The sequence below is a fragment of the Pongo abelii genome, chromosome 6, assembly GCF_028885655.2.
Source record: "Pongo abelii isolate AG06213 chromosome 6, NHGRI_mPonAbe1-v2.0_pri, whole genome shotgun sequence".
In the NCBI taxonomy this organism is placed as follows: Eukaryota; Metazoa; Chordata; class Mammalia; order Primates; family Hominidae; genus Pongo; species Pongo abelii.
The window spans coordinates 5,241,937-5,269,506 of record NC_071991.2 but is presented as its reverse complement, the minus strand read 5'-3'; the positions used below and the strand labels follow the sequence as shown (position 1 = coordinate 5,269,506).

Below are 27,570 nucleotides of genomic sequence, written 5' to 3'. Positions count from 1 at the left end.
TTTTAGTAGAGACGGGGTTTTACCATGTTGGCCAGGCTGGTCTCGAATTCCTAACCTCAAGTGATCTGCCCACCTTGGCCTCCCAAAGTGCTGGGATTACAGGCGTAAGCCACCGTGCCCAGCCTCTGAATTACACTTCTTACCCGTATTGTCACCTCCCTCCTGCCTGGCTTGTTCGAAAACCAGAACTGAATAAAAATCGTGTTTAATTGCAGAGACACATTTATGTTGTAGCGTTTATTGGGTGCCCACCGCCGGCTGGGCACCGAGCTCGGCATTTGCAGGACACGCAGTCACACACCACCTCACAACAGCCCTGTGAGGTAGGGATGAGTCCCGCAGAACAGTCCAGAAAACGCAGGCTCCCAGGCGCCCTGCCTGCTCCCACAGCTAGGCAGGCAGTACAGCGGGGACTGAAGCAGTTCTTTTTGACTTTTCGACTCCGGGTTCCATCCAGCTCTTGGTCACATTGTTTTAGAGATTACAGAAGGTTTGGTCCCAGAGTCCACTGAGCCCATTCACAACGTTTACAGGTTTTGTTTCCTATCCCCCACCCTCATTGTCCTTTTTGAAGTTTGGAAAAATATAATTTAAAAATGAATATGAGTGTACAGTTTGGAGTTCGGCAAATCAGCACACATTCTGTTTGGTTCAGGGTCCCTCTCCATCTGGGTCTCTGGCACAGCAGTAAGAGTTCTAATGGGCAACTCAGCGGCCTCCCTCTGTCCCCGTCACTCCTGAGCATGTCTGAGGCCGCCAGTGAGGCTGGGACTCATGGGTTCGAGCAGAGGAAGAGGAGCTGGTGGCAGTGAAATGGGCAACAGGAAAGTGGAGGTGGGTAACCCTCCACAATGGCTGCTCAGCAAACACAGAAATCCCCTTCATTCTTCTCGACCAAGAATCTGCAGTCCTCCTCCCTTCTCTAGGGTGCACAGCTTAGCCCTGACCCAGGCAAGGACAGGGCTTCCTGTGGTCTGCAGGGAAAGCACCCAGCCAGCCCTGCCAGGGCCACCTGAGGAGGTAGTGTGGGCCGAGGGTCACAGGACATCCGAGGCCTCCTCTGCAACGGCCTCATCTTAGAGTGCGGGAAGCCGAGGCTGAGCGAGGAAGAGAATTCCCAGCATCTTCTATACTACCAATCCCAAAGAAAGACAAAAGAGACCTGGCAAAGGAGATTTGAGTCTCCAAATCACCACCACAGGCAGGCACCAGAACAAACGATACTTTAACACAGAACTGGAAATGCAGCTCACTCTTTGGTGACAGGAAACCCTAGCTCAGGGTTCCATATCTCTTGTGCACACTTTTTTTCCCCCACGAACACTCACTCTAGCCAAAAGTGCCTCCCAGGAGATGGAGTGCACGGTCAGGTTCTAGACACAGCCCTCTGGCCTTGCACCACAAGACGCGAGCGTGGGTCAAGGCTGCGTGCTGCCGCGGCCCTTCTCAAGATCCCTGCTCAAGCATAGCCCGCTCTGGCCTCGGCGGTCCCCACTGTCTCAGCCTGCGTGACCGGGATCCCATTTCAGCAAAGGTCCAGGACAGACAAGCAGGTTTTGAAGGAAAAGTTCAATCATCCCACTTGCACCTCTGCCTAATGCAGATGCTGTGTGTGCCGCACACCAGCGGCTGGGAGGAAGCCAGTGTAGGTGAGTTGGACTCCAGCGTCCCCTGCATTTAGGAGTTTGCCGTAAGGCCAACCCAGAACACTGGGGCATTTCACCGCAGCCGCTCGGCTGAGGGGACAACTCCCTTCCAGCTCTTCGCCCAGTGTGACCACGACAACCATCTGGAAACAGGTGTCCCAGCCTTCCTCGGTTCAAAAACCCGAGCCTGCAAAGGCAGGGTAAATAGTTTTTGCCTTTTCCCTTCTATCCCGTAACTTACACCACTCCAAAGATTCTAAAACCATCTCTCCTGCCATCAACGCCACTTAAATGCCCTCAACACTTTGGCTGCTGGGTGTCTTGGTTTGGAATGCAGAGTCTGAGGTACTTGAGGTTGTTTTAATTCCGTAAATATGAAAAGGGAAGCGAGGCAAATACTGAAGCTTGCAACCACAATCTCTCATCGGTTTGCTGAGGAAATTTTCTAAGATGAAAATAGAAAGGCACATGTCGCCCTGTGAAGGACGTGGCCCAGCCGCCTTCTCTCTGTCGCTGTCTCCCGCTACGACCTCTCACACAGGTAGGAAGCCCCTGCGGACAGCAGGGCCAGCGAAAGGACAGCTCAGACGGCCACCACACTTGAATTCTGTGCTTTCCTGGGCATAGGAGTAGCTACAAACTTTCCTTAAAAAAAAACAAAAAAAAAAAACCACACAGTTTTTCAACAGGAAGAGTAAAGTAGAAGAACAGATCATTTAATTATACAAACAAGATCGCTTTCTTTTGCTCCAGCGAGTCCAGGCAACCTTTCAAGTTCATTTGCTGCCTGAAAGAAAGGTTTTTAGTATCAGAAAGAACCTCGCTCTCCTCCAACGTCCACATGGAAAACAAGATCAGAAACAAAGGTCCACCATGGAAGAAATCCCAGAGTGATCCAATTTGGAAAGAATTTAACAAAATAAAACGGAGGGAAAATGGTCCAGGTGGGGCCCTAGGGAGAGAGGACTCCTGTCCCAGCCAAAGTCTGCCCTGCACACCTGGTGGGCAGCCCCTGGGCCTGTCACCGCAAAACTGGCCTTGACAACCAGACCCACTGTGCACGACGCCATGGCTTCCTTACGCACTCGGCATTATGTACAGATATTAAAAAACCCAATGGCAGGTGGCTGGAGAGTGGCTTCTAGCTCCCCTATGCTGGCTTGGCACGTTCATGCATGCAAAGCGAGGAGGTTTTGCGGGCTTCACCAGTTAATTTTGGCAAAAAGAGAAAACAAACAAACAAAAAGCTAAAATTCATAAGCAGGATTTAAAAGCCATTGAGGTGAAAATGACGTATTTCCTCAGCGTTATGGAGTTAGACTACCACTACAATCTTTTTTTTTTTTTAATAAAGTCTCTGCCATCCTCTCCCCCGACTCAGGTCAAAGTTCATAGCAGCAATGCACAAAGTCTTCTGTGAAGCCAGTGTTCTCTGCTCCCCGGGTCAGGGTCACAGGTCAAGTTCAGTCAGTCCGAAGAATCATGGGTGGGTGCTCGCTGTCCTCATCCAGGCGCAGGGCACTGGCCTCATCCTCCAGGCAGGCGCCACCCACAGCACCCAGGTCGTCTGTGTAGCCTGCAAAGAGATGATGAAGTCATCCTTCAAAGGCTGGGGACACACCACAGACCCCCTGACACAAACTGAGGACTGTGGTTTGGAAACGCTGGTGTATATTTATAAACTGCAGCCTGTATTAAGACGTTCTGAATTCTGATTGCTTTCTAATGAAATCTTTGCAGCCTTAGGCAGCTCGAGATGAAGTCATTTGTTCTCTGACATTCATAAATGTCAAAACGATGCCTGCACGGTAAACAGGGGCTCCCTAAATGGACAGGCCACAAACTCTCTCAAGCTGGTTAAGAGCTCAAAAATAACGCCGGGGAAAAAAATGACACTAGGAGACTCTCAGGGTGGGCTCATGAGCTGGCAGCGCCGGTTCACGGATGGGAGTGGCAGCGAGCAGGCACAGCCCCGCGTGGATGCAAAACCACAGGCTCTCCCACTGGAGTGCGAGTTGGCTTTTTTGAGAAGGTGGCTCACATAGCCAAGGCTGTGGCTGGAGGATCTCGTGCATGGGTCTTAGAGCTGCCGCCGGAGGGGAGCCCGTTGGCCTCGTTCCCCTACAGCTTCTGCACTTCACAGGCCCAGCATGAAGGCAGTACTTGATGCAGATTTGCTGAAGGACGAAAAAGGTGAGAAGGAAAAGACTGAGGCGAAACCCTGGCAGTACTTTTCAGGGTGGTATCTTGGCTGAGAGGTGGCCAGTCTGGGCGCAAGTCACGTGCCCCCAGAATCACCTGAGCCAGGATGACATTTTCTTTAAAAACGGAGAAAATGGGCCTGGTACGGTGGCTCATGCCTATAATCCCAGCACTGTGGGAGGCTGAGGTGGGAGAATCACTTGAGCCCAGGAGGAGTTTGAGACCACCCTGGGCAACATAGGGAAACCCCATCTCTCCTTTAAAAAAAAAGAAAAAGAGGAAACGAAACTGAATTCAGCCTTGAGAGGCCTTGGGAACACCCATTCACCAACCTCACCTATGTTCTGAGAACCAGTCCCCATCTCCCCCAGTGAGGAGCTGGTGCAGTGGCTCCAGAGCCAGCAGGAGGCAGGGGCACTCGGGGCTGTGGGGCTAATTACCTTCCAGGTTTGCGTCACGCCCCTTACCAAGTCTCGTTGGGGATGAAGGCACGTAAGTACCTTTTGCTGCAGCTGCGCCGTATGTCTGAGTGACTAAGGGGCAGTCGTGAGAGGCAGAGTCCAGGATCTCATTGGTCGTTTCCAGACTGCCGTCCAGCCTGGAGGGGAGAAAGCGACACAGCTCAGCGTCTCCACACAGGGCGGCCTCGCAGGCAGCACACATCGGCTGCCCTGCGGCAACAGAGCCAACGCACCACTCACGACACAGGACGCCAGGCATTCATCACACCGTGGCAACTTTAATCTCCTTGTGTATCTGCACACATTTTTACATGAAGAGTTTTTACATGGAAAGTCTAAAGAGGGAGTTATACCTAAGAAGGCAATATTTCACTTTTACGATGGAAGAACTAATAACTACGATTCACTATTTACAAAAAAAGTCAGACTAGCCTGGGTGTGGTGGCTCACGCCTGTAATCCCGGCACTTTGGGAGGCTGAGGCGGGCAGATCACGAGGTCAGGAGACAGAGACCATCCTGGCTAACACAGTGAAACCCTGTCTCTACTAAAAATACAAAAAATTAGCAGGGCATGGTGGCATGCCCCTGTCGTCCCAGTTACTCGGGAGGCTGAGGCAGGAGAATCGCGTGAACCCAGGAGGTGGAGACTGCAGTGAGCCGAGATCACACCACTGCACTCCAGCCTAGGTGACAGAGTGAGACTCCATTTCACAAAAAAAAAAAAAAAAAAAAAAAGCTAGGTGCAGCGGCTCACTCCTGTTACCCCCAACACTTGGGGAGGCCAAGGCAGGAGGCTCACTTGAGCCTAGGAGTTCCAGACCAGCCTGGACAACCTAGCAAGACCCTGCACAAAAAACTAATTAGCTGGATATGCTGTGTGCCTGTAGTCCCAGCTACTGGGGAGGCTGAGGTGGAAGGATCCCTTGAACCCGGGAGGTCAAGGCTGCAGTGAGCTGTGATTGCACCACTGCTCTCCAGCCTGGGTGAGGGTGAGACCCTGTCTCTAAAATAAAAAATTATATGTTGTTAGAACTTTTTGATCATTAAAAAACATGTAAGACAGAATGAAAATGCATTACTTGCCGATGAACAAATGTTAACTCCCTGTTTTCCAAGAACAAACCTGTACCTCACAGTGACACAAGAGGCTCTCAACCACGTGCACTGAATTGTGGAGGCCACCACGCCGTGCCCTTCCTTTCCAAATGCGAAACTCCACCCTGCGGAGGAGGGCCTGGCCTCCCAGCACCTCTCCCCTAGCTAAGAACAAATGCGGCTCCCGCCACCCCTGCGTCGCCTCTGTGCCCAGTCCCTGAGGGAGCCCTGACACCGGCAGCCGCAGCCCGGGGCTCCCTGTCCTGCAGCGGCATCGATTTCACCTGGGAAAGCGAAGCTCCCGACCTGCGCGGCATGGGCCGCCATGCTGGAATCTGCCCCTCTATGTCACTGGTTTGCAAGGAAATAAACAAACATTCGCCAGGTGCCCCGAAAGCCCCCCACCAGCGCGGAGCAGCTCCGTGAAGCGGCCGAAGCAGACTCACCGGTGCTGCTTCATCAGGGCGCATTCGCCACCCTCCTGGGGGTCCAGGTTGTACATGTACAGGTACCCGTCGGCGGCACCCACCAACAACCGTGGGATCTTCTGAATTCTGGGGAGAATAAAGAGCAGCCAAATTCTAGAAAACTGTCACAGAAGTGGTCTTACTACATGGCAGCCTCACTTTTGGCAGGCGAGGGAAGAGACCCCAGCAAGATGAGCACAAGGGCAGCTGCAGGCGTCTGGCGCCCCACTGGCCTCGGCTCATGGGGCCAAGGCTACACTCGTGTGCTGAGCCCTGAAGCCCACAGGAGACGAGAGCGGGATGAAACCAGTTTTGTGGCTTCCGAGATTATTATGGGTAGTCGTCGTCAGACAAGTTTTCCAGGATGCTAGTCAGATAACAAAACCGGAAAATGATGTTTAAAGACCCACGGAAGCCCAAAGCCCTGCCATCACTGGATGCAATGACAATCTTTCCTGCACGCAGCACAGAACCTCCACAGGCCCCGTGTGTGTTCTGAAGCCAGACCCTGGAGCCGGACGGACGCCTGAGACTCGGCAAGTACGGTTTCTGTGGCCCCAAAGGGTTAACTATGGCACGCTCACGAGATTTGACTTAACGTCTTTCATTAACACTGCAGACTGTCCACAAAAACAGAACGGGAGCCCGTATGGAAATGGACCCCCGCACAGAGCGGCAAGCCTAGTGCCTGCCAGGGGACCTCCCATCCCCGACAACTCTCGATGGAGTGTCGGCTCTAAGAAGCTGCTCCTGTTCAGGAGAAGCACGGAAGGGGTCACAAGCCGCCAGGACTGGGCCCCTCGGCCTGAGGCACACGGGGTGGGGACGGAGGCGCCGGCTCTACTCACGTGGCGAGCGAGCAGATGTTTTTGTGGCCGCAGAATGGCAGGCGGACCGTGGCGAAGGCTCTGCCCTGGTTGAACATTTCTGTCACTTGGGAAGGCAGGTAGCTGGTGGAGGCCATGAGCACTTTCCCAAAGTACCCAGTCCAGGTGGTGGGCTCCTCTGGGGGTCTGGAAGGAAAGGCCGCCAGACACATGAAGCTGCACCCTCCCTGGGGGGACGGCCACCCCCTACTCACACAGACGCACAGCTCTGGAGCCGACAGCAAAAGTCTCCATTCTTCACAGGAAAATTAAACAGGGTTGGTTATAAGCAGACACTCAGGGCCCCAGGGGCGTCACGGAGCTTCCTCTGGGAGGTGTCGGGAGAGGGGGTGCTCAGGCTTCAGGGAGAAGCTGCAGCCTTTGGCCACGGACAAGACGTGGCAGGTGACCACACATCCCCTTTGCAAGGGTGTGAGGACGTCTAGGGCCTGACTGATGACCCCTGCTAGGTCTCTGTAACAGAAGTCTCCAAAAACCTTGAGTATAGACCCCAAAATGTTATTTTCCCGTATCCTGTTTGTGTTGCTATTCATCTTTTTTGGGGGGGAGGGCGGGGCATGTTCCATTTGTCTTTTTAAAAATTGTGATGAAATATAAATAACAAAATTTATTATTTTTGACCACCTAAAGTATGTTATTGTAATGCTGATCTGAGTGAGACGTTCTTTTTAAAATTTTTAAAGAGAGGCTGGGCACGGTGGCTCACGGGCAGATCACTTGAGCCCCGGAATTCCAGACCAGCCTGGGCAACATAGCGAAATTCTGTCTCTGCAAAATTTTAAAAATTAGCCAGGCACGGTGCATGCCTACAGTCCCAGGTACTCAGGAGGCTGAGGCAGGAGGATCGCTTGAGCCCAGCAGCTAGACGCTACAATAAGTAATGACTGTACCACTGCACTGCAGCCTGGGCAACAGAGTAAGACCCTCTTAAAAGATAAGACCCCCCTCATGCTACACATTCATTGCAATAATTCTTGTGGAAGCCGTCCATGTCTCTGCTTACCCCGTGGGCAGGTAAGAGACGAGCCATTCACCCTAGTGGGCTGTCTGATCACAAACGCTTTTGTTGTGAGGGGAACCTGAGGAGGGGCCACCTGCACTGACTAAAGGATGTCCCCCTGGGCCCTCCATGCCCTACGCAAGGCCTCTGTCTATCCTGCGTGCTGGCCGCGGGAGAAGCTCATCTGCTGGGGCCCATCCTCCTCACTGCCAAGCCTGGACACGAAGGTGCTCGCTCCAAGGCCAGCTCCAGGGTCTTCACTGGCTAATGATGTCAGAGGGTGGGCGGATCTGTGCTTACCTCTCATCCCGGCAGCAAGTGGGGACAAAGGGTTTTGCATCATTTTTAAAGAAACGTATATTTGCAACTCACTTTTCTTTCACAGTTTCGAGTTTGAAGATGTGCACGGTCTCAGTGTTGCTGGAGGCGGAGAGGAACATGCCGTCCATGCTGAAGGCCAGGGAGCAGATGCTCACGCACCTGGGGAGACGCGCAGGTTGGGGCAGGCCACTGGAGCCTGCAGCTGCCCCAGGGGTTCAACTCAAGTGGCGGAGAAGAGTTCCTGTCACGGGCACACTTGGGCCTGCTGGTAAGTTTTATTCCCCTCCAGCCACCTTCTCAAACATTTTCCTTGAGAGAGGAAAATGTTCGAAAGGAAATACTAAGAACAATTCGTTAGCACAGCTGCAACCTTCCAGATGACAAAAGGAATAGGATTTCACTAAACCACTTTTAGCTGAATTAGGATGGATTTATAGCCCTAAGGTGAGTAAAAGAAAACTCAGTAATTTAAGTTAACAGCCATTCTTTGCACACCAGAGGGTAAATCGGCAACCTCAGTAAAGTTTAAGAACAGAGCAAAGGGCTGGGCACGGTGGCTCAAGCTTGTAATCCCAGCACTTTGGGAGGCCGAGGTGGGCAGATCACGAGGTCAAGATATCGAGGCCATCCTGGCCAACATGGTGAAACCCCCGTCTCTACGAAAATTACAAAAATTAGCTGGCTGTGGTGGCGGGCGCCTGTAGTCCCAGCTACTCGGGAGGCTGAGGCAGGAGAATCGCTTGAACCTGGGAGGCGGAGGTTGCAGTAAGCCGAGATTGCACCACTGCACTCCAGCCTAGGCGACAGAATGAGACTCTGTCTCAATTATTTAAAAAAAAAAAAAAAAAAAAAAAAAGAACAAAACTTTCAACAGGCAAAGTGGCTCAAGTGTGTCTTAAAAATCAATCGGCATCCCAAAGCCACTAAATTCCTGTGAATTTCTTCATAACCCTAGAAATACAAGATAGTTTTAGCCCTGTCCATAATAGCAAGGGGTTTTCCTGGAGTCAGTGTTGACCATGTGTATGAATTAGGTATGGGTATGAATTAGGAATGTTCTCGCCTTAATGCAGCATCCGACAATGGGGGTGGGCTCAGGGAGGTGCAAATGAAACTGCCTTTGCAAAATTATGACTGAGACGGTGAACGAGATCTAACTTCACTGACTCCATCTTGCTTCTCATCTCCAAGCTGTCCTTGTTCATTCCTGGGCATAGGCTGAATTAACTTTGGGAGAAAGTTTGCTTATGATATTTTGCAGACCCTGCACTTGATGGATCCGCTGACCCCACACAGATCAATGAACTGGCTCATCTGATCTTGTGGACCCCAGCCCACTGAGTCCAAGAAGACAGCTCCGACTCCCTAAGATTTCATCTCTGACCAATCAGCCCTCCTGGCTCACTGGCTTCTCCCCACCCAAGTTATCCTTAAAAACTCTGCTCCCTGAATGCTCAGAGAGACCGATTTGAGTAGTAATAAAACTCCAGCCTCCCGCACGGCCGGCTCTGCATGAATTACTTTCTCTACTGCAATTCCCATCTTGATGAATCAGCTCTGTCTAGGCAGCAGGCAAGGTGAACCCCTTGGGCGGTCACCCAAATATTCCATTTGCTACAGGCAAAGGAATGTGAGAAAAATACACGTGGAAGGCACTAGAGATGCATGGAGAAAGGGATTTAACCCAAGGATCAAAAAAGGCCTCCTCGAGGGCGACACTCGACTTGGACTCCCAGGGTTACAGAAGCCGGCCAGGCCACCAGATCCACCAGCCCACGCAAGACCCTGGTGGATAAAAGAGGCCGGCTCTTCTGAGGATCTGAAAGTGTGGTACTGCTGGAGCCAGGACAGGGACAGTGAAACAGAATCAGGCTGGGAGGAAGGGCTGGTGCTGGGAGGCCTGCTGAACCAAGGCAGGGGCCTGGGGCTAATCCTGCAGGACAGAGGTGTGGTAGATGTCAGGTGGGGTGTGACTGGATTATATTTACATTTTTCAAACAGCCTGGGTGAGAGTCTGAAGAACAGCCTGACGGGAATCCAGGGCAACAGCAGAAACCAGGCAAAGCCTGGATCAGGTGGCGTGGCGGGAGGGGCACAGGGCAGGCCCACAGCCAGGAGCTCCCTGGAGGCACCATTCAGGCGAAGGATGCAGGGCCGAGTCCCTCTGGCTCGGGTGCCAGGGTGCTGGCAGGGGTGGCAAGTGGCGCTATTTACCAAGATGGGGAGTGTGAGGGACGAGGGGCCAGAGGCAAACTGGCCTGGGTGGCTTGAGGTGCCCAGTGCCCAGCAGGCAGGAGGAATATGGGCACCTCAAGAAGGAAGCCGGGCTACACGTCTGGCCCCGGGATCAGCACACACACAGGCCATGGGGGTGAAGAAGGGGGTTGGGTGAGGAGCGGCTCCAGGGCAGAAACAGGCACAGGAGGGGAACTGAGCAGAAGCAGCAACACAGGAAAAATCCAGAAAGGTGTGGTGTGAGGAAGACCAAGGGACACGAGGAGGCAGGAGCTGGAGGAGCGGTGACATTTGGGGATACTGAGGTGCACCTGCTACACCTGTGGGGATCCCATGAGGAAGGGGGACCAGATGGCGGGAGAGTCCCCGAAAGACAGCCCCTCCTCTTTCAACGGCCACCCTCAGGGAGGGAGGTACTGATCCGAGACGAGGAGCCAGAGACCTGAGGTTGGGTCCCGCCGACCACGGCCATGCGACTGAAAGTGGTCCCTAGGGCTCGGATCTGAGGCACTGGCTCCAGAGCCCGAGGCCTCCCCTGCTCTACTGTCCAATGAGGGAGGGACAGTCCTGCCTCCAAAGCAGGTGCCACAGGAGGCATGTAAGCACAGATGAGGGAAGCTTTGCAGCCTGGAGGGAGGAAGACAAGGGAACTCCAGGCTGCGGCTTCTGGGTTAAAAGAAGGGGCCAACACCATTTGCTGAGGGTGAAAACGGAGCTGGAGAGCTGGAACAGGTTCTCAGAGCGTGGCCTTTAAAGGGGAGGGTGTGCTACCCATGAGGTCACTGCCCCGTCCTTGAGAGCAGGCTGGGAGCTGCCGGGCACTGGAGGGCCCACCTGGTTGCGCGAGCTCTTCACAACTCTCACGCTAGCTGGTAGGATCGCAAACAAAAACCCAGTTTGCTTTTCTGAAAGTGCTCTTCAATGCCCATGACAAGACCGACTCCCAGATCTTACCCGGTGACTCAGTCGGGCTAGAAATGCTCGTGTAGAATTCTCCTGTGGGTTCTGCTTGTTTGTTCGTAGATAACATAAAACTGAAATCTAAATACAACCTCCAGAATCCATTCTGGACATTCATATACTTTACCTCTTCACTCCTCTCCGAAACTCAAAGAGTTTTTGTCCTTCTGGAATGGAAAATACCCTAATCACGGTCCCCTGTGGAAGGAAAAGAGAAAAGAATTTGAGCTGAGTTAAAACAGAAATTTCTGATCTTTCACAGCAGACTGCAAATGCGCCACACGGCGATCTCCAGGACAGCTCTGCCCTGGGCCACCAGGGAGTTTGGGGTCCCCCAGGGCCCCCCTTGAACATCACCTCCACACTTTTTGCCACGAGCATAGAAAAACACTCCCCTGTTCTGTTGTTGACTTAATGTTCAATCTTTTCTTTAAACCTATTTTAATTGACTACTTACTCTCAACACTAACAGTCTTGAGGGCAAAAGTGGCATATCATTCTATTGTTCTGAGTCATTTGAAGTTTAAACTATTAAAAATAAAAGCCTGGGCCGGGCGTGGTGGCTCACGCCTGTAATCCCAGCACTTTGGGAGGCCGAGGCGGGCAGATCACTAGAGGTCAGAAGTTTGAGACCAGCCTGACCAACATGGAGAAACTTTGTCTCTACTAAAAATACAAAATTAGCTGGGTGTGGTGGCGCATGCCTGTAATCCCAACTACTTGGGAGGCTGAGGCAGGAGAATCGCTTGAACCTGGGAGGTGGAGGTTGCAGTGAGCTGAGATCGCACCATTGCACTCCAGCTCTGGAGCAAGACTCCGTCTGGGAAAAAAAATAAAAAATAAATAAATAAAAGCCTGGACTTGTGTGTGGCACATGGGCAAGACCTTGTGGTCTGACGAGGCTTCAGACCCCACCAAGGTCTTTCCTGCCACTTTAAATTCAGTTACTGACCAAGAGAGCCGATTAGCTGGAAATCTCAACTACCTTATAAAGAGTCAATCCCAACTCACGAAGTGGTAAGATGCACATGAAGAAAATCTTACTAAGACAAAGAACTAGGAATACAAGGGAGCTCGGCATGTGCCTGCTTTAATGGGAAGTGTCCTGAAGATGCCAACTTCCCCCAGTAAATTAATATCAGATCTGCGGATGATGAGACAGACATCAACATCTGGGGGTATCAATAGAGAAGCGCCAAGAAAATAACGAGCAGGACTTTGAATGCTTGAATATTAAAAGAATACTATCAAGTGATATAATGGTATTAAATTAGAACAAAAAGAAATAGACTGATGGAAAGAAAGGCCTTAAAATGGGTAGCATTCCAAATTTGCAGGGCAGGAAGAATTATTCAACATTCACCCTCCTACTATACAAATTTTAGGAGGTTCAAACTGTTAAATATAAAAACTGTTAAGAGTATCTAGGCTGATGGAAGGTCAAGGTGGGCAGATCTCCTGAGGTCAGGAGTTCGAGACCACCCTAGGCAACATGGTGAAACCCCATCTCTACTAAAATACAAAAAAATTAGCTGGGTGTGGGCCGGGTGCGGTGGCTCATGCCTGTAATCCCAACACTTTGGGAGGCCGAGGTGAGCGGTCACCTGAGCTGAGAAGTTCCAGACCAGCCTGACCAACATGGTGAAACCCCGTATCTACTAACAATACAAAATTAGCTGGGCGTGGTGGCGCATGCCTGTAATCCCAGCTACTCAGGAGGCTGAGGCAGGAGAATCGCTTGAACCCAGGAGGCGGAGGTTGCAGTGAGCCGAGATTGCACCACTGCACTTGAGCCTGGGTGACACAGCAAGACTCCGTCTCAAAAAACAAAAAACAAACAAACAAAAAAATTAGCTGGGTGTGGTGGCACACACCTGTAGTCCCAGCTACTTGGGAGACTGAGGCATGAGAATCACTTGAGCCCCAGAGGTGGAGGTGCAATAAGCTGAGATCGCGCCATTGCACTCCAGCTTGGGCTACAGAGAGACTCTGTCTCAAAAAAAAAAAAAAGAAAGAAAGAAAAAAAGAAAAGACTATCTAGGCCGAATGCAGTAACTCATGCCTGTAATCCCGACACTTGGGGGAGGCCAAGACAGGAGAAACACTAGAGCCCAGGAGTTCAAGACCAACCTGGGCAACATAGCGAGACCCCATCTCTACAAAAAAACCAAAAAAATCAGCCAAGCCTAATGGTTCACTCCTGTTGTCCCAGAAGTGGAGGCTGCAGTGAGCTATGATCGTGCCACTGCACTATCTCTGTGTTTATAAATAGTAAAAAGTGGCTGGGCGTGGTGGCTCACTCCTGTAATCCCAGCACTTTGGGAGGCCAAGGCGGGTGGATCACGAGGTCAGGAGTTCATGACCAGCCTGGCCAACGTGGTTAAACCCCATCTACTCAAAATACAAAAATTAGCTGGGTGTGGTGGTGTGCGCTTGTCATCTCAGCTACTCAGGAGGCTGAGGCAGGAGAACTGCTTGAACCAGGAGGCGGAGGTTGTGGTGAGCTGAGATCACACCACACTGCACTCCAGCCTGGGGGACAGAACAAGACTCCGTTTCAAAAAAACAAAAACAACAAAAAAGTAAAAAGCAGCAGATGACCTAAAGTGTAGAACACCAAGGAATTGTTTACATAAATTATGGTAAACTCATACAATGGGATAGTACACAGCTATTAGAAATCAGGATATAGGCCAGGCACGGTGGCTCACTCCTGTAATTCTAGCACTTTGGGAGGCTGAGGTGAGTAGATCGCTTGAGCTCAGGAGTTTGAAACCAGCCTGGCCAACATGGTGAAACCCCATCTCTACAAAAAATACAAAAATTAGCCAGGCGTGGTGGCAGGTGCCTGTAGTCCCAGCTACTTGGGAGGCTGAGGTAGGAAGATCACTTAAGCTTGGGAGGTGGAGGTTGGTTGCATAGAGCAGAGATTGTGCCACTGTACTCCAGCCTGGGCGACAGAGCAAGCAAGACCCTGTCTCAAAAAAAAAAACTGGTACTTGAGAACAGTTGGTTCTCTCTGGATGGAGGGACACAAACTGAGTTTGTAACATCGAGAATTAGAGAATGAACTATTTTCTGCATCCAAATACAAAAATAACCACAGCAAAGGTTTTGTCCTCTGCAGCCTAAACTTTTAGATGGAGACATAATTTTTTGGTGCACATCTACCGTGCAATACTAATTAAGAGTTGTTTTGTTGCCACATGACCGCAAGATTCTTGAAAGCAGGATTAAGTCACAGGCCTCAGTGGGGCCTCAGCACCTGGGACAGAGCAGGGCTGGGAAGGCCTTGCTGCTCTTCACTCCACAGATAAGAGGATTCCATGTAAAAGCAATCAAGTTTCCTTTTTATAGTACAGAAAAAAAAATTCTATTTTTATGGGCCTTAAAATTCCATCAAGTCCTTTTGGGCCTTTATAAGAGCTACTAAAAAAATGTAACAGTGAGACTTTGATTAGTCAAAGGGTAACAGAATTTCAGGGCCATTTCAAAGGGAAAAGAAAAGGACAAGGTGATATTGGGATAGTCTAGCATAATTAGAATCAAAGTCAGGCTTGGAGTCTGACCCCTCTGTTGCTGCCGACTTGGGCAGCCCCGGGCACACTGCTTAACCTCTCTGAGCCCTTGCTATGAAACAGAGAAATGTTTACCTTGCTGAGGGGAAACAAATGAGGTAATGAAGATAAAAGATCCAGGATAATTCATGACACAGAAGTGACCCATAAGCGGTGACATCATTATTACAGAACTCGGGTGTGAGACTGAAGAACAAAGGCCCAGGCAGGAAAGCTAAGGAAGTGAGCCGACGTTTTATTGTATCTTCTCTGGTCGATAGTTTGAGGGGAGAGATGGCTTGAAAGGGGAGGCTATTTTAGGATTTCAATGAGAAGCAAAATCATATCCAAATCAAAGTAAAGGTCATCGGTGGGCAATGAAGAGCAGACTGGCATCCAGAGGAGACAACGGAGGCGGGAGAGCAGACGCGACCTCAAGACAGAAGAAGAGAAGACGGAACTTTCAAGAAAAGAGGAACTGAAACGAAAAGAGAGGCACAGTCCAAGTGAGGAAGAGAACGAGGAGCCTTCAGTCTCCTGGGGGCCAGGGAGCCTCGCCACGCGGTCACAGGTATACGGGGACATTTAGAGGCCATCTCCTTTAAAGCCAGACATTCTTCTTACTGGAATCTCTTGAATTCATAGTTAGAAATACATATAAAAGATTGATACATGACTTAAATACACTACTACCTACGGCAGCAACATATTAGAAACAAAGTCCCAAAAGGGTGATGTTGACATAAATCACAACTAAATACTGCACGGCCATTACAAGTGTTTTTGAACTTAGACAAATGTCATGCAGAGTGAAAAAGGATAAATTATACCCATAGTAAGATCCCAATTTTGTTGACTAAAGAGAAAATGAAAGGAAATACACTGAAATGTGTTCAGACGGGCTGGATAGAATTCTGGCCTTGCTTTTTCACGTTTTATCACTGTCTGGGTTCTTTACTGTTACGTGTTAGTTTCATCATTTAGAAACACACTGGGTGAGCGGCGTGGTTACACACGGCACTTCGTCTCCTCTGGACATTTCTGTATTTTCTACTACAAACGTGGACCAGCTCTCCCGTCCCAGTGACACACCGCAAGCTCCGCTCACTCTCGGGCAGCACGAGCCCATGGCCTGACAAGCGGGTGGCTGTCTTCGCTTCTCCCGGAGCTGGTAAGTATAAGACCTTGCCTCTAAGCTGGCTGTGTGAACAGAACTGAAAAAGTCTCTGGACGCCTTGGCACCAGCGCTCCCCCAGGGAAAAGCAGACTCACCTTCTCCGAAGCCGTGGCAAGTTTAGTTCCACTTGCGTCAAAGGCCAATGCCGCTAAAGGACTGTCGTGAGCCGGAATCATGTTTGCAGCTCTCTGAAAAAGGGACACCAATAAAGCGTGGCCGCCGCACAGTGACCGCCCACGCCCCAGGGCTGGCACTTGGTCCGCAAGTGCCAATTAGCTATTCCTAAAACACCATTACGGTCCAAACAAATGCCAAACCCACTTGATTTACTGGGGCTGGGCATCCAAGGAAATGCTGCTCCAAATTTAGAAAAAGCAAAGCAGTTTATCCCTAAGGTTTTCTATGTTCCTTCAAACATTCCCATGGCGAGGAGCTCAGCACTGGTCTGAACGCTGCAGCAGATCCAGAAGCAGAATGAGCCAGACCTGCTCTGCTACTGAGAAGAGAGTAGCGGGGCTGGGCGCGGGGCACCCGCCTGTAATCCCAGCACTTTAGGGGGCCAAGGCGGGAGGATGGCTTGAGGCCAGGAGTTTGAGGCCAGCCTCGGCAACCCAGCAAGACTCCATCTCTACAAAAATAAAAAATTAGTTGGGTGTGGTGTTGCATGACTGTAACTCCTTGGGAGGCTGAGGCAGGAGGATCACTTGAGCCCGGGAGGTTGAGGCTGCAGTGAGCTAGGACTGCACCACTGCACTCCAGCATGGGCGACAGAGCAAGACCCTGTCTCAAAAAAAAAGTGCAGCGGTTGTATTGCTGAGCCAAGTCAGGATGCCAGGGACACCACAGTGCTCCTCTTCAAGAAAAAGCCACACTTTAGAGAGCTATTCGAGCAGGAAAGGCATCTCACCAAATTAATGGTATCGAAGACCTGCACCTCTCCGATGGTCGCGCTCCCTGGGTACGCCAAGTAGCAGTTGTCGTTGTTGATTGACAGCGCACACAGGCCTGCAAATGACACACGGAGGACGAGATGCAAACTTCCACCTGAGAGTTCCCTCTTGGATGTCAGAAATAATTCAGCATTCACTTAACAGAGCATTAGGAACAAATAATAGCTTGGATACAATCTTGTTTGCTGTGTTAAGAAAGTTCTGCAACCCCAAATCCCCACCTTAGGTGATACCAGTATTGTAAAGAGATTAAAAGCCTTTGGTTTGAACTGATCAATAACCTTAAACTTGAAAGCTGATCAAACCAATGAGTTTATGTGGTCACATGACCAGCATCAGTAGGAAGGCACCTTGGTTTGGGATCAATACTTTTAAAATCTGTCTCATCTGCGGAACCTATAAAAAGAAAAAATCTCTCTCACCTATAGCTATCTTTCAAGGGCAAAATCAGAAAAATGGGATTCTCTCCTCACAAGTTAGCTCACCTGCAGGGTTTGGAGGCGTCTCCCTGATCGTATGCAGCACCTTCATGTCCCGAATGTTGTGAATGTACAGGGACTCCTCCAGGCATACTATCAGCCTCTAGGCAAGAGACAAAACAAAACCAAACGTCAAGCAACAGCCAGTGCAACACCTGCCCCAATCTCCAATTGACTGACTGCTGGACTATGACGCTCTCGTTCCTTCTATTGTTATTGTATTTTATTTTTTTGGAGTCAGTGTCTCGCTGTGTCACCCGGGCTGGAGTGCAATGGTGTGATCTCAGTTCACTGCAACCTCTGCCTCCCGGGTTCAAATGATTCTCCTGCCTCAGCCTCCCAAGTGGCTGGGATTACAGGTGCCTGCCACCACGCCTGGCTAATTTTTGTATTTTTAGTAGAGATGGGGTTTCACCATGTTGGCCAGGCTGGTCTTGGACTCCTGACCTCAGGTGATCCACCCCTGCCTTGGCCTCACCATCTTAGTTCCTTCTAGAACACCATGCAGACCAATGTTAGAAGCGCCAAGGATACAGCTGCTTTCCATCAGCAATCAAGAAGGAGCCCGGCAGGGTGCACCTCTCCCTCATACTCACCCCAACTTTACTGGGAATTCTAACCAGGCCATTTAGTTCAGTGTTAGGCAAATGCTAACCTACAGCTAAGACAAGTGTGCTGTGAACAGATTTGGAAAGATTTGCTTTTTAAAACTGATGCTGAGTGCAGCACAAGTAAAATGAAAATAAGGGGGTTTTAAAAGGTCTAACATTTTATTGCACACTCAGATTACTTTGCAAGTTCCTGCTCCATTTGGAAGAAAATGAATGTAGACATGCAGACGATGCATTGCTGAGACGATTTATGCAAGAAAGATGACAGGCACGCACCCAGCTCTACATTAGTTGGACGTGAACACAATTTGTATGCTTTACAATTTTTAAATGCTCAAAATATGATGTCTTATAATTTCCCATTCTAACCAACTATGTCAGTTAACAGACCAGTTCCTAGTTTCAACTGCATAAGGTAAGAGCCTCTCTACTGTGACTTCACCTAGTCACCATATCTCAGAGTGCAGCTACTGCCTGTCATCATGTCCACTCTACAGCCAGCAGCCTAATGAGCTTTCCCTGCAGGGAATGTGGGCAGAATCAGATTGCCAGGGGTCTCCCAGGTGGTGCTGTTACCCTGGGCGTGAGCATAAGCTGGGAGACAGCCTCATGAAACACGCACACGTGCCACCCACCACGTCCTTCCTCCGTGCCAGACAGTCTTATTAGTTTAGGGGGTGATAAAGCAATAAATCCTTCATCTTGAATTCAAAGTTAAACTAACAATTTACAAAAGGAAAAAAAAGTCTAAAAGATTTTTTTTTTTTTGAGACGAAGTCTCGCTCTTGTTGCCCAAGCGGGAGTGCAATGACATGAGACCTCAGCTCACTGCAACTTCCAACTCCCGGGTTCAAGCGATTTTCCTGCCTCAGACTCCCGAGTAGCTGGGATTACAGGTGCCTGCCACCACACCTGGCTAATTTTTGTATTTTTAGTAGAGACAGGGTTTCATCATGTTGGCCAGGCTGGTCTCAAACTCCTGACCTCAGGCAATCTGCCCGCCTCGGCCTCCCAAAGTGTTGGGATTACCGTCATGAGTCACTGTGCTCGGCCAAATATTTTTTTCTTTAAGTAACATTTATAAAAGCAAAACCAGGTAATGAGTGAAAGAGACTGCCATCCACCCTCTAGGTGGGGCCGGGGACGCCTGTATGGGAGCAGTGTGGCAGAGGCCCAGGCATTTGTCGTGAATGGAATGGGTTGAGCAAAGCTGGTGGGTAAGGAAACAGAGCTGGTCTCTGTAGGCAAGGATCTGTGCCCGGCAACGTGGGGCCAGGCAGCAAGGGAATGACGGAGGGGCATGCCGGTGGGGTGGGCTTGTCCCAGAGTGCTGGAGGGAGCAATAGACAAGCCCACACCCAGCTGGGGCAGCGCTCACCTGCCTGTTGAGCTTCACAGCCAGAATCGTGTTGGAGTAGCTGTAGTTGCAGATCTCAGTTCCCTTCTTAAAGTGGCAAACCTTTAGCTTCCTTGGTGCTTTAAGGCTCACAATGGCCACTAGGCTGCTGGAGAACAATCTCTCTACGATGCACACATCTTCCGTATCGGCTGAAATCACAAAGGGAAGTACATGCGTGAACATCTCCACATGGCTATGGCCACAGGCAGAATCTGCGCTCGAAAACAAACACCTGCCTGGGTGACACGCAGGGCACAGTGCTGAGGGTGCCTGTGGAACATGTGGTCATGGGGTGGGGACAGCCCGGGGGTCTGAGAGTCTTGATTCGCTGGAGCCTCAGGAGCGTTTCCACTGTAAGGATGGCCCCTCATGAGCATTCACACAAAAGACAAAGGTTCCTTTCAATCAGTTCTGTTGCTGGATTTGAATGGTGAGTTTAGGAACCAAACTCCTAGGTAAAGTGAAAGAGTAAGGTCTCGGGGCTCCCTTAATTAAGACACAAACTACTAGGAAACTGCAGTTGCTTCCCCTGGGTTCCACAGACTCACGTGTTGAGCGCTAGCCTACATGCTCGCATACCGAGGCTGGCCAAAGAATCACACATGTCCAAAGTGGCATGACACATATTTATTAAAAAGATGTTGCTATTACACTCATGTGTCACAAAACGCTGACATACATTCTAAGAAATGCCCTGAAGGGGCCGGGCGCGGTGGCTCACGCCTGTAATCCCAGCACTTTGGGAGGCCGAGGCGGGCGGATCACAAGGTCAGATCGAGACCGTCCTGGCTAACATGGTGAAACCCCATCTCTACTAAAAATACAAAAAATTAGCCAGGCATGGTGGTGGGCGCCTGTAGTCCCAGCTACTCAGGAGCCTGAGGCAGGAGAATGGTGTGAACCCGGGGGGCGGAGCTTGAAGTGAGCCGAAATCGCGCCACTGCACTCCAGCCTGGGCCACAGAGCGACTCTGTCTCAAAAACAACAACAACAACAAAACAAAGAAAAGCCCTGTAGGCAATTCTGCCGTGCAAACACAAATCTAGATGGTAGGCCCACTACACCCCTAGGCTGTGTGCTGTGGCCTGGGGCTCCTGGCTACAGACCTGCGCTGCATCAGACTAACTGGATACTGTAGCTGCTGCAGCACAGTGACAAGTACTTGTGTGTGTAAATGAAACATGGGAAAGCTGCAGCAAAAACATGGCCTGCTCCTCTCACAGGACCACCATCGCACCTGCGGCCCCTTGCTGACCTACGCGCCATCGTGGAGTGCGACACCACTTTGAATGGAACAGGCCACAAACAACAAGCGCATCATCCTAAGCTCTTCACAGCGTCCATTCAGTGTCTTTTCAGTTGCTTTTACCAGAAAGCTGCCATAAACCTTTCTGACAACAGCAAGTGACCTTCATTCAAAAGGAACAAATGCAAGCGTCTGCCACAAATGGGGAGACGGTGGCGGGGTGGGGGGGCCGGGGAGGACAGGCTCTGTCTGCAGCTTCTCTGCTCAGCAGCATCTCAGACTAGGGGCCACCGTCTTCCAGGAACTGTCAACGAAAGGCACGATCAGGAAGGGATCATGCCAGTGCGTGGACACAGGAATCTTTGTCAGCGGATGCACCCCTAGCACCTGGCACGCAGCACCACTCAGACACGAGGCCAACCCAACTCAGAAGAGATGGTGCATAACCCGGAATGTCAATTATTTGCAGTAAAATAATTTCCCTAAAGATCAGACCCTGGTTCTCTGACTAGTCCTCTCTTTCCCCTCAGGAGATCAACATGGACACCAAGTCATGTTGCTTGCTAGGCGGTGGGTGAGAAAGAGGGCTGGGGCCAGATGCGGTGCTTTGCATCTGTAATCCCCGCACTTTGGGAGGCCAAGGTGGGAGGACTGTTTGAGGCCAGGAATTCGAGACCAGCCTGGGCAACATAGTGAGGTCCTATCTTTACAAAAAATACAAAAATTAGCTGGGCGTGGTGGTGCATGTCTGTGTAGCTGAAGTAGGAAGAGTGCCTGATCCCAGGAGGTTGAGGCTGCAACGAGCCGTGATCGCGTTCTTGCACGCCAGCCTGGGCAAAAGAGCGAGACCCTGTCTGTAATACCAGTCCTGCCCCAAAAAGGAGGGTGGGACTGAATGATGATCATGGCTGGTGTCCTGAGGCTGCCACCCTCAATTCTCGAATCCGGCAGCCAGATGTGCAAATCCAGGGGCACAAGGCCCTTCCCCGGCCACTGTCCAGCCTCTCACTCTCCAGGCACCCCGTTCTCAGGTAGTACTTCATAGTATTTGGGGCTGCACGCACTGGCCCAGTTGCATCCTGTACCTGTTGCCTCTAGCAGTCACCGTGCTTACCACTGAGAATCAAGGCTATGGCTGAGCGACAGAGTTCCCTGCTGGACCGGTGGTCTGAGGACAGGTGCCGTGTTTGGCCCATTCACGGCTGCACTCCCAGGTCTAATGTCGCCTCCCGTGGAGGAGGAGCTCCTTCCACACTGGCTGAATGGATGGAATGGACCTTATGACCAGATTTTGGATATTCCCCAAACTCCCCAAATGGTGTTATTTTAAAAACATCAAAAAAAAAAAAAAAAAAAAAAAAACACCACAAAACTCAATCTCTGTGCCATTCAGTTTCAGTGGTGAAATGCTGTTAACCCCAGTGCTACATCCAAGAGGCAGAAGTGCTCTTGGTGAAGCTCAGTGGCACGCGTCCTAACACACGCACTGGGCGTGTGTGCGGCACCGCAACCTTGGTGAGTACGGGGTGCGACGGCGACCCTGCAGGAACGTGAGTTTTAACAATCACATTCCAGTCTCAGCTCTGCTCTAATTAGCTGTAAGGCCTGATATCTACTTCCTGAATGGTGAAAGAAGAGTTGGACTCTCAGCTTCATTAACTCCAGGGTTGGGACACATAGGAAAACCTGGTATACAAAAAACTGGTTTTTTATTAAGTACAATTTTATTTAAATCCACTGGCCTCTCCACTGGCCTCCTAAATCCAATCAGTGGTGAAAAGAACTTACTTCCAAATAGGGCTGCTCCTCAACATGCACAGGCTCAGTGTCTGTGAACTCACCTGCTAGGTAAGGTTTATTTGTGACCCCACATAAACACTCATGGTGTTTTACAGCCGTCCGTGGACACATGCAAAGTGGGATTTTTTTTTTTTTTTTTTTTTTGAGACAGAGTTTTGCTTTTGTTGCCCAGGCTGGAGTGCAATGGTGCGATCTTGACTCACTGCAACCTCTGCCTCCCGGGTTCAAGCAATTCTCCTGCCTCAGCCTGGTGAGTAGCTGGGACTACAGGTGCATGCCACCACGCCTCTCTAATTTTTCTGTTTTTAGTAGAGACAGGGTTTCACCATGTTGGCCAGGCTGGTCTTCAACTCCTGACCTCAGGTGATCTGTCCACCTTGGCCTCCCAAAGTGCTCGGATTACAGGTGTGCGCCACCGCTCCCAGCCTCGGGAAAAGATTTGAGTCACATGATGCACATGTTCCTGGCTGAGATCACACAGGGCAACGTCCTATCTTCTCGTGTTGATTCTGAAAACAACTGTCCTTTTCATGGTCTATATAGGGCTACTGAGTGTCTGCTTTTTGTACTTTTGTGCTTTTTGTTGATTTCACTGTTATCCCTGGCACAGTGCTGAGCGTCGTCCAGTGTCCCTAAGCACAAGCAGCCTGTGATGTACCCCACGGAGAAAGCACATGTGTGGGCTGAGTTCTATGCGAGCCGCGAGTTCAATGTTAGTGAACCAACAATCCCCCATTACGTCAGCATGTCTTGAGGCAGGGAAGCACACACAAAACGAGGTTGTCTTTTGATCAGCTGATGAAAACGCTGCGACCAGAGGCCACCTACCAATCCTTCCCCGGGAACAACACTTCATGATTCACTAATCCAGTGTCCCAGAGACTTACAGACTAGAACTCTGAATATAACAAGAATCAACTGTATTTTTATTTTTTTTCAAAGAATACGTTCTTACTGCTTTGCCTGGTAAAACTTGACTTATTTACTTCACCCATTCAACACAAACAGCAGATCATACCAGGAGAGACCATTCCAAGTATACAGTGGTAAACAGGGCAGTGCCTGCCATCACGGAGGAGAGGCCAAAGAGATGTGGGCCCAGGGCCCTGTGTGGCACCGAAACTGCCAAAGGTCAGCAAAGGAGATTGAGTGAGAGAAAAGCCAAGACCGTGTATGAGATGGAAGCCAACAGAAGAGGGTATCTGAAGAACAGCAAGCAGGCAACTGTGCCCCGCGCTGCAGAGGAGGGAAGAGGAAACGAGACGCGTCCCCCAAGTCTGGGAACGAGGAGCTTATCTGGAGACCTTGACCTATTTTGATGGAGATATGCAGCAAGAATGGCTGAAACATCAAAGAGAATGAGGAGTGGAAAAAAACTTAGGCAACTATCTACAGGAGTTATGCTACAGGCCAGGCGCAGGGGCTCACGCCTGGAGTCCCATCACTTTGGGAGGCCGAGGCAGGCAGATCACCTGAGGTCAGGAGTTTGAGGCCAGCCTGGCCAACATGGTGAAACCCCGTCTGTAGTAAAAATACAAAAAATGAGCCGGGCATCGTGGTGGGCGCCTGTAATCCCAGCTACTTGGGAGGCTGAGGCAGGAGCATCAGCTGAACCTGAGAGACGGAGGTTGCAGCCAGATGAGATGGCACCACCACACTCCAGCCTGGGCAGCAGAGCGGGACTCCACCAAAAAAAAAAAAACAAAAAAAACAAAACAAAAAAAGAAGTTATATTCTGGAGAAGTAGAAATATGGGAGGGGCTGGGGGATATGCATGGGCAAGGGAAGTTTCTGTCTTCAAATACAGGAGCTACTAGATATACTGAGATGGATTTATGGTTGAGACTGCTTGCCTGGAGGAACAAACCACTTAGGGGGCCGGTCACGTCAAGAAGGAAAGAGAAGGGAGCCCCAGGCCGACAGCACCAACCTCTCTTGAAGCAGCAGCAGGTGTTAACTGTGATGGGATGGAGGTGGGAGATTTCAAAGTGAGGACAGTATGAGACGATCATCTCAAAGAGCAAGTCGCCCTTAGAGGTGGTGATAAATTCCAATTCAACTGGACAGAGAAAGACTGTGCCAAGCCAACAGATGCAGAAAAGGCATGAGAAAATGCAATGCTCATTCATGGTAGAAACTTAAGAAACCTGGAATTAGGAAGAACCTTCTTTCACTGATGAAGAACAGTTAAGAAAATCTACAGCTGACACTGTAGTTAATGGTGAAGATATTTGAACTCTTCCCGTTAAGACTAGAAACAAGGCAAGGATACTCACTCTCCTTACTTTGTGCTGGAGGTCTTATACATTGCAGTGAGGCAAGAAAAAGAAATAAAAGGCACAAACATTAGAAAGCAAGACATCAAACAGTCTTCACTGCCATCTTAAGGAATCTATGGAGCAACTATTTAATATATGAATTTAGCAAAGTCATAGGACACAAGATTAAAATATAAAAAATTAATTATATGTTTAGGCCAGCAGCAAACTGGAAAAGTAAATGAAATAATTTTCTTTTACGATACTGTCAAAATCCAAAGTATTAGGCATAAATTTTACAAAAGATGTGAGACCTCCATACCAAAAAAAAAAAAAAAAAAAAAAAATCACAGATTATTACCAAAACAAATTTAAAAAGAGCTAAATAAATGAAGAGATATATCATATTCTGGGTACTCAATATTATTAACATATCAACTCTCAAACTGATCTCTAGGTCCAATCCCATCCTAATCATAATCCCAACAGGCTCTTTTGCAGACAAAGTGGATTTTAAATTTTATATGGAAAGGAAAATAAACCAGAAAATGCAAAGCTATCCTGAAAAAGAATAAAGTTGAAGACTGACAAACAGATCATCAGAAGAGACTAAAGAGTCCAGAAACAGACTCACAGGTCACAGAACTGTAAAGCACCAAAGCAATCCCAGGAGGGAAGAAAAATCTTCTCAACAAATGATGATGGAATAGGAATCCATTAGGAAAAAAACAACCTTGATTCATACCTCACAACATACATGAAAATTAATGAGATGGATTATTGGCTTAAATATAAAAACTTTAGCTTTTATGTATAGTGTTAACTACATAAGCTTTCACGGAACACATAGGAAAACACCTTCCTGACTCTAGGGTAGGCAAAAGTTTCTTGGACAGGGCCTAGAAAGCAAAAACCATAAATTGAAGAAAAAAAAAAAACATAAATACGACTGCATCAAAATTTAAACCATTTGCTCAAAGAAAGAAAACAGGCAAGCCACCCACGGACTAGGAGAAATAGTCACAAAACATATCTGACAAAGGACTGGTATCCAGAATATCTAAAGAGCTCTAACAACTCTAAAATAAAAAGATAAACAACCAAACCTAAAAAGCAACAAAAGACTGGAACAGACACATCACAGAAGATATATAAACGGCCAACAAGCACATGAAAATGTTCAACATCATTAGTTACCTGAGAAATTCAAATTAAAACCACGAAGATATCATTACACACACATCAGAAGGGCTAAAAAGAAAAAAACTAATAACATCAAAAGTTGGTGAGGAGGCTGGGTGTGGTGGCTCACGCCTGTAATCCCAGCACTTTGGGAGGTCGAGATGGCCAAATTGCTTGAGGTCAGGAGTTTCAGGCCAGCCTGGCCAACATGGTGAAACCCCGTCTCTACCAAAAATACATAAATTAGCCAGGTATGGTGGTGCACACCTGTAATCCCAGCTACTTGGGAGGCTGAGGGAGGAGAATTGCTTGAACCCCAGAGGTGGAGGTTGCAGTGAGCCGAGATTGTGCCACTGCACTCCAGCCTGGGTGACAGAGTGAGACTCTCTCTCAAAAGTTAGTGAGGACATAGAGCAATCAGAACTCTGATAAAGCACTGACGGAACCACAAATGGCATAGTCACTTAGGAGAGGGTTATGGCGGTTTCTTACAAAACTAAACACATATCTACCCAACAATTCCACTACCATATTTATCTAAGTGAAAATATGTGTCCATTAAAAGACTTGTACGAGAATGTTCATGGTAGCTTTGTTCATAATAGCTAAACTACAAAGAGCCCAGATATCTGTCATGAAGAGAATACATCAACAACTGTCATATATTCACATACTCGGCAAATGAGATATAAGATGTGGATAAATCTAAAAAAAAATGCAGAGCGAAAGACACATCATCAAAAGAGTAGATGCTCCGTTCATATCAAGTTCTAGAAAAGACAAAACTAATCTATAGTAGAAAAAAACCAGAACACTGGTTGGCTCTTGGTGAATGTGGGCAGAAGGGAGCTGAGACTGGAAGGAAGTATGAGAGAACTTTCTGGAGTGACGGTAAACCTTGATAGGATTTCAGTTCACAGAGATGCAGGCATTTGTTAAAACTCACATAGTGTTCACTCAAGATAGATGCATTCCACTGTAAGTAAATTTTATCTTACAAGAAAAAAACAAACATTGAACTCTACTCAGTATTGAGGAGAAATGTACTGATGCCTACTGTCTACTCGGAAATGCACACACAAAATAAAGCCAGGTGTGGTGGTTTGTCTGTAATCACAGCACTCTGGGAGGCTGAGGTGGATCACTTGAGCCCAGGAGTTTGAGACTAGCCTGGACAACATAACAAGATCTTGTCCCTACAAAAAAAAATCGAAAAATTAGTTGAGCATGGCGGTGCACTCCTGTAGTCTCAGCAACTCTGGGGGCAGAGGCAGGAGGATCGCTTGAGCCCTGGAGGTCAAAGCTTTAGCAAGCTATGATCGCACCACTGCACTCCAGCCTGGCAGCCTGGGTGACACAGCTAGATGCTGTCTCAAAAAAAAGAAATAAAAATAAAAAAGATGGATGGTGTCTGCGTGTGTGTGTGTGTGTGCGTGTGTGCGTGCGTGCGTGTTAGGACAAGTATAGTAAAATGTTAAGGGAAGAATCTAAGTGGTGGATACACAGGTGTTAGCTGTAAAATACTTTCAACTTTTCAGTTTGAAAATTTCCTTTAATAAAATGTTAGAAAGAAAAATGATGTCTTCAGTTGCTTACGTGCAGGTGCTGAGAAGGTAATACCACCAACCAACACTTG

The 27,570-nt window shown here is 49.1% G+C and overlaps 1 protein-coding gene across 6 annotated transcripts in view; it reads right to left on the bottom strand.

Annotated features, from left to right (window-relative positions):
* Positions 1–2,341: 2,341 nt before the first annotated feature.
* WIPI2 (WD repeat domain, phosphoinositide interacting 2) overlaps positions 2,342–27,570 on the bottom strand; it is a 41,380-nt gene continuing 16,151 nt past the window's right edge. For 4 of the 6 annotated variants that reach the window (XM_024241266.3, XM_024241264.3, XM_024241268.3 and 1 more), the window contains 10 exons: positions 19,428–19,597; positions 17,445–17,541; positions 16,917–17,014; positions 16,105–16,197; positions 11,403–11,473; positions 8,132–8,239; positions 6,721–6,885; positions 5,852–5,959; positions 4,316–4,446; positions 2,342–3,222 (listed from right to left, as the gene is read on the bottom strand). In XM_024241266.3, coding sequence (XP_024097034.1) covers positions 3,110–3,222; positions 4,316–4,446; positions 5,852–5,959; positions 6,721–6,885; positions 8,132–8,239; positions 11,403–11,473; positions 16,105–16,197; positions 16,917–17,014; positions 17,445–17,541; positions 19,428–19,597 — 1,154 coding nt within the window. In that variant the 3' untranslated portion in view covers positions 2,342–3,109. The remainder of the gene's footprint in view (positions 3,223–4,315; positions 4,447–5,851; positions 5,960–6,720; positions 6,886–8,131; positions 8,240–11,402; positions 11,474–16,104; positions 16,198–16,916; positions 17,015–17,444; positions 17,542–19,427; positions 19,598–27,570) is intronic. The other 2 variants (XM_024241267.3, XM_024241265.3) reach the window with 1 other exon arrangement.